We start from the raw sequence: 6,719 nt of genomic DNA, 5'->3' as shown, positions 1-6,719 counted from the left end.
CACGTAGGAAGGCTCATGTAGACGCCTAACTGAGGAGCTACTGGAATTGGTGGCTGCTGGGGAAGAGGCAGTTTTTGCTTGTTGTTTTTTAAAGGAATTCCTCCCCAGAGTCGCTACATTTATTTATTATGTGTGTACATTTGTGGGTTCATGTATTCTACAACATACACGTGGCCAGAGAGAACTTGGGAGAGTCAGATTTCTTTTGAAATGTGGTTCTTTGCGGGGGGGGGTGGGGGGGGGGTGGGGGGGGGTTCAGACTCAGGTAGTCAGGTTTAATGAGCCATCTTGAAAGCTTTATTGCTTTCTTAACCATACACCTAAGTAAGCTAGAGGGATCTTTGGGGTCCCATGTATGTATATATATATACACATATATGTATATATATTATAATGGCAATGTATATACCACTATGTTCCTGGCTCCAGCCCCCAAATCTCCTTTCTATTCCTCAAACTGCCTCAAGTCATTTCTACCCTTTGGCTTTTGACTCGCAGTTCCTCTACAAGGAACTCCTCCCATTGGGTTTCAGCTTCAAAGTCACCTTAAAGGGGCTCTCCATACTGAAATTCTCCTACTGATTTATTGTGAACTTTAATGTTTGTTACCTAAACAGCTAGAAAATTTGTCACTTTGTTCTCTTCTGTACCTGTGCCTAGACTAGCACTTTTTGTTTATTGGTGTGTGTGTGTGTGTGTGTGTGTGTGTGTGTGTTTGAGTGTTTGAGACAGGGTCTCTACATAGCTCTGGCTGCAGGACCAGCCTGGCTTCAGTCTCACAGAGATCTGCCTGCCTCTGCCTCCTGTGCTGGGATTAAAGGCTTGCATCACCACAGAAATAGCACCTTATTAATAATAGACACCCAATAAACATTTATTGGATGAACAAACTTGCAGTGTCTTCTTTTCCCCAATATACTCTAAGCACCCTTTGATACACAAACCCACTTTTAAACCCTGATGCTTCCCTGAGCTGGAAGCTCTTACACATCCCAGAATACCTTAAATCCACACCTCTCTGCCCAGCTGCACCCTTACTTTCAAAAAGGATGACGTCCTCCTGCAGAGTCCTTCCAGTAGGCAGATTCTGTAGGGCAGGGCCTGCGCCTTTAATCTGGGCCCCACCTGCTCTGGTCAGACAGGTTTGGAGACACAGGCAAGGGGAGGGAGACTGGGAAATACTTGCAGAGCCAGCCGGGAGCTAGGCAGTTCCTGTCCGGAGATCCTCTGCCTCTCTGCAGATGTAAAGTAAGAGGGTATCGTGGGTCCAAAGGGCAGGGGTAGGAGGGGCCCTAGAGGTGAATGAAGAAAAGAACCCTATCCAGAAATAGTGAGCTGGAGGGTGGCAGGGAAAGAAAGGCAAGAGGGAGACATGGGAGCAGCCTCACTAGAGCCCAGAGGCTAGTGAGCCCAGCCCAGCTGAATTGGGTGAGACTGGCAAGGGGAGAGTTTGGAAAATGTCTGGCTTCTGGAATGGAGACTTAAGGAACTGAGTATCTGGCTACTGGTTTCTGTTGCCAGGAGTCTGCAGGGCAAAGGGCAGGTGGAGGGTGAAGAGCCGGTTTCTCTATAGGATGATCCTTGGTTGTAAGGAAACTAAGCCAAGTCGCAGATACCTCAGCTTCCCGTTCTAACGCTAGAGTGGCCATGAATCCAGTTTTGGTGGAGAGAGTAGAAGGCAAGTGTGGCATAGACAGGCCACAGCTGTCTCTGCTGACCCCCTGAGTTACCTTTGTCCTGCTGGATGACATTTATTTTGAAAGTGATCCTCCATTTCGCTCCTCTGCTGCCCGCCTCTCTGTTTCAACACCTTCCTCCACACTGTGTTCTCCCTAGAGTCCCATGAGGCCGGCTGCTCTGGGGAGTTCTAGGTCTGAGAAACTGTCCTGGGGCCAGAAGACAAAGGATTTTCACAGAACTTCCCCCACTGTCTATAGAATGACATTGTCTTATGGTAGACCTCGGAACTGAAGCCCTCACAATGGCAGAACCGGAGACACTGGCCCTGCTGGACATGAAGGAAACCAAGACTCCAGAGAAGAGCCCACCACAGGCTTTAGTCCAGCAGCCAGAGGAAGAAGGTGGGATTGAGTCCCCTGGAGCTGAGTCCCTCAAAGTGGGGTCTTCAGTAGCGTCTCCTATAGTCAAAGAGGGGCCCGAGGATGGTCCAGACAGCACAATAAGTGAGGCTGCCACTTTGCCCTGGGGAACTGACCCCCATCTCAGCGCCCCACTTCCGGATCCCCCGGGCTGGCGAGATATTGAACCAGAGCCCCTAGAGTCAGAAGCACCTACTCAATCGGAGGACCCACTCAAGGAGGATGCCAGCCTGCTCCCCGAGAAGACAGTTAGGGCCTTTGTGCCCATAGACCTACAGTGCATCGAGCGCAAGCCGCAGGAGCGTATCCTGCATCGTGAGGCTGGACCAGGCGAGCTCAGGAATTTCCTGCCTGCCCGACTCAGCCACCCTGAGCCCCCAGAGTGCAAGTGGGCTGAGGCAGTTGTGAGACCCCCTGGTCGGTCCTGCGGGGGCTGTGGAAGCTGTGGAGGTCGTGAGGCACTGAGAGCTGTGGCCTCGGTGGTGGCTGCCCTCATCTTCTTCCCCTGCCTGCTGTATGGAGCATACGCCTTCCTGCCTTTTGATGCCCCGAGGTTGCCCACCATGAGCTCCCGCTTGGTCTACACCCTACGCTGTGGGGTCTTTGCCACCTTCCCCATTGTGCTCGGTGAGTCTGGGCCGGTGGAGAAGGGCTACCTGGGAAGTGAACTAGAGAGGTTTGGGTTGAGTGGTTTCTCTTCATTATGCTGGAACCAGTCGGGGCCTCCGGAACCTGCCACTCTCTGTCCCCTCTCCTCCAGGGAACTCTTGTGTCCACTCTGTAGCCCTGACCCCATCCCAAACCTCCTGCCTTTTTCTGACCCCATGTGCTTCCTCTCTTGCCAGGGCTCCTTGTGTATGGGCTGAGCCTGTTGTGCTTTTCGGCCCTTCAGCCCTTCGGCGAGCCGAGGCGGGAAGTGGAGATCCACCGGCAGTATGTGGCGCAGTCTGTGCAGCTCTTCATCCTCTACTTCTTTAACCTGGCTGTGCTATCCACCTATCTGCCCCAGGACACCCTCAAGCTGCTCCCACTGCTCACTGGCCTGTTTGCCATATCTCGGTGAGTAGGGGCTGGGATGACCACGGCTAGGGCAGGCATGAGGGACGTCATGATCTGAAGTCGGGGATGGGAGTTGGGGGTGGGGTGTTTCTGGATAGACACCATGCAGTGATGAACCTGCGCTGTCTTTCGAGCTGCACTGGGTAGCAGGCGCTCAGCTCCCCTCTCCCTTTTAGAAGTTGGTCTCAGCGCCATGTCAACGGGGAGCTTTGATGTACATGTTTTGGTACAGTGTTGAATCCATTGCCTCAGGAATCTAAGCACAGCCCCGCATACTTTAACCTCATTTGTCATTTAGTGTGCCCACTGAAGCTGCTCTAGTCTGTAAGTCTCCATCCAAATAGCTTTTTAAGAATTGGCCTCTAACTGAACACAAAATGTGGAGCGTTTTCTGTTTTACTTTGTTTGAGATAATCACCATCTCATGTAGCCTGAACACAAGCTCTTGGCAATCCTCCTGTCTCAGCCTATCACCACACCCCTTCCCAGTTTTAAGAGTCCTAATGGCTAGGAAGTTCTTCCTTAGGGCTAACAACTGCCCTAAAGCTGATGGAGTGGCTCGATCTGGCCTGCGATCCCAGTATTTGGGAAGCTGAGGCAGGAGGGCTGCCAAGAGTTCATGCCAGTCTGAGCTGCACAGTGAGTCCCAGGCCAGCCAGCAAAACACAGCTACGACCTTGTCTTTTTTTTTTTTTTTTTTTTTTTTTTTTTTTTCCCGAGACAGGGTTTCTCTGTGTAGCCCTGGCTGTCCTGGAACTCACTCTGTAGACCAGGCTGGCCTCGAACTCAGAAATCCGCCTGCCTCTGCCTCCCAAGTGCTGGGATTAAAGGCCCGACCGACTTTGTCTTTAAAAAAAAAAAAAAAAAAAGAAGAAGCAAGTGAATGAATTAGCCGGACACTGACCTTCATGATCCAGACACTAGACTACACAGGCCAGTCCCTATACTTAAACAGCCCCCTCTAGTGGTTGAATGGCTCTGATGCCTTTGCTCTCTGGGTCGAAACCTGCTTGTCAGTGAGCAGAACCTTGGCTAAGAGCACTGACCTCTTCACCCAGAGGTCAGTTCTCTCTCATGGAGTCTCCTTCCTCTCCCCATCACCTTTTTTTCCATTCGATTTGGAGTTACCAGTGAATTTTATTTTATTTCATTGAGACAGGATCTTAATATGTAACCCACACTGGCCTGAAAATATGTAAATCAGGCTGGTCTCAAATTCTAGGCAATCTTCCGGCCTCAGCCTATTGAAATTGAGCTTTTTAAGCTCAATTCAATTTTTCAATTGAATATTGAAAGTGAGCTTTTGTTTTGGGTCAGGGTCTTTACATAACCCTGGCTGTCTTGGAAGGCAGTGTAGACCAGGATGGCCTCAGACTCACAGATTTGCCTTGCCTGTGGCTCCTGAGTGCTGGGATTAAAAGTCTGTGCCACCACACCCAACAGGATCTTGTTTTCTTTATCTGCAAAGGGTAAATATAGAACACAGTGGAGCTAAGAATGAGAATGGAGGCCAGTGTGCAGGGTTGTGCTCAGGCAGAACCAGCACATGTTGAAGGCCATACAGGGAAACACAGTGATATTCTGACTCAAATACTAACCAAAAAGTAACAAGCAAAACAGTTGAAAGCAAGGGGGGACACTGGGTTGGGGATGTGGCTCAGTTTCTAGAGTTCATGCCTAGCATAGAGTTGGCATGAGCTTCCGTCCCCAGCACTACTGGTAGGGCGCCTGACAACTCCTTCATTTGAGAGGGTGAAGGCAGGACTAGGGGAGCTGGGGACGTTGTTCAGTGATAGAACACTTGCCTTGCTTTGTGAAGCCCTGAACCACAAATAACTTTGTGTTTGTATCTACAAAACAGAAATGAATCGGAACCATAGCACTAGATGGGAGTTAAGGAAAATAAAAAAGGGGGGACAATATTAAAGTTGAATTCTCATTTAACTCTCCATCATGTAAACGAACATTTAATTGTAATTTAATTGAATACGAAATTAAGTTGGCCAATTTAGGCTGGGCGGTGGTGGTGCACACCTTTAATCCCAGCACTTGGGAGGCAGAGGCAGGCAGATTTCTGAATTCGAGGCCAGCCTGGTCTACAGAGTGAGTTCCAGGACAGCCAGGACACAGAGAAACCCTGTCTCGAAAAAGAAAAAGAAAACAAAGTTTGCCAGCTTAAATGTTAAATAGTAAGTAGAAGACAGGAATAATAGTCTCACTTCAGAGAGATGTGGAAAGCAGATATTGGAAGCGTACATATAAACTGGATGTTTGGAGTAGCATCAGCCTTGTCGAGTCCAGTCCCCCACTGTCTGCTCTTGACAAATTGTCTGGGCCCTTGTTTTGTTTCCACAGGCTGATATACTGGTTGACCTTTGCTGTGGGCCGCTCCTTCCGAGGCTTTGGCTACGGGCTGACTTTCCTACCACTCTTGGCCATGTTGGTGTGGAACCTCTATTACATGTTCGTGGTGGAGCCAGAGCGCATGCTCACTGCCTCCGAGAGCCGCTTGGACTACCCTGACCATGTTCGATCTGTTTCCGACTACAGGCCCTACTCGTGGGGCTGAACCACCTAGAGCTGTGCAGGGGGCTTTCGGCACTTCCCTGGAACGGTTGCAGGCTTGGCCTTTGCCCAGGCAGTGGACCTTTGATGTGAAGAACCTTGCTACTTCCCCACTGAGGCCCCAGATACCCCTATTCTCTCCTAGCTGCTGCTTTCCCCCACAGGACATTGAGCCCCAGAGAGAGACTGGACAAGCACACTTCCTTCTTGGGCAGCTTCCCACCATGGCACAGCAGCTATGGTTAGTTGGTTATCTTACCATCTCCCTAGTGTCTTGTGGGGCAGGCAGGAGTGCAGAGCCACAGCCCAGCCTGAACTGCCTGTGCCAGCTTGTCTAGGTGAGAGTCAAGGAGAAGGAAAAACTGCCTAAACCCAAGGGTAGAAGTTGATGTCCTATCAGATATTTGGTGAAAACTCTTATAGGGGGCCTTGGTTCAGGACCCCCTTAAGACTCTTGCCTCAGTCAAGACTGTTATATATAGCTGTTGTCTTCCCTCTCCCAACCTACATGGGTCCCTGTAACCTTCTACTTTTCAAACTTCTAAGAAGTCCCACTGTAAGGGGGTTGGGGCATAGAGATAAAATCTCCAAAAGAACTGTGTATGAACTCACATGGTGGCTAGGAAGGCAGAGCTGTTAGCCCAGTATATATCTGTGAGTATGTAATAAATCACTGCCAGTCCCCTTGGGCTCTTCCTTTCTGCTGCCCTCTCCCCCTCACTCCCAGGCACAAGTTACCTCCTAGCACCAAGGGGTGCAAGGTGGCTGACAAGAGCCTTGGGGAGAGACCACGAGGACTGGTGAGAAAAAGGGCCCTCAAAAGAAACTGCCTTCCAAGCCCCTCCCTCCATCTTCCCATTTGTTGAAACTGCCCCAAACCAGCTCAACAGCACTTACACATAAAGAGATTGGAACCTGAGAGAAGGCTCAGCAGGTAAGAGTACTTGTTGCTGGCTGGGCAGTGGTGGCGCACGCCTTTAATCCCAGCACTTGGGA

The 6,719-nt window shown here is 50.2% G+C and overlaps 1 protein-coding gene across 1 annotated transcript; it reads left to right on the top strand.

Moving 5' to 3' along the window:
- Positions 1-253: 253 nt before the first annotated feature.
- Tmem79 (transmembrane protein 79) lies at positions 254-6,405 on the top strand. Its single transcript, XM_034500398.2, has 4 exons — positions 254-1,248; positions 1,837-2,726; positions 2,945-3,158; positions 5,514-6,405. Exons 2-4 carry the CDS (start codon positions 1,952-1,954, stop codon positions 5,725-5,727), a joined length of 1,203 nt encoding a protein of 400 aa, XP_034356289.1. The 5' UTR covers positions 254-1,248; positions 1,837-1,951; the 3' UTR covers positions 5,728-6,405.
- Positions 6,406-6,719: the final 314 nt, after the last annotated feature.

This window comes from Arvicanthis niloticus, chromosome 4, assembly GCF_011762505.2.
Source record: "Arvicanthis niloticus isolate mArvNil1 chromosome 4, mArvNil1.pat.X, whole genome shotgun sequence".
Taxonomy (NCBI): domain Eukaryota; kingdom Metazoa; phylum Chordata; class Mammalia; order Rodentia; family Muridae; genus Arvicanthis; species Arvicanthis niloticus.
This window is presented reverse-complemented; position numbering and strand designations above follow the sequence as displayed.

Excerpts from the sequence above, each read along its gene's own strand:
- Tmem79 (XM_034500398.2), top strand. The coding sequence starts at position 1,952 with ATGGTAGACCTCGGAACTGAAGCCCTCACAATGGCAGAACCGGAGACA. Across the intron at positions 2,727-2,944 it reads CACCTTCCCCATTGTGCTCG|GGCTCCTTGTGTATGGGCTG; the intron begins GTGAGTCTGGGC and ends CTCTCTTGCCAG. Across the intron at positions 3,159-5,513 it reads GGCCTGTTTGCCATATCTCG|GCTGATATACTGGTTGACCT; the intron begins GTGAGTAGGGGC and ends TTGTTTCCACAG.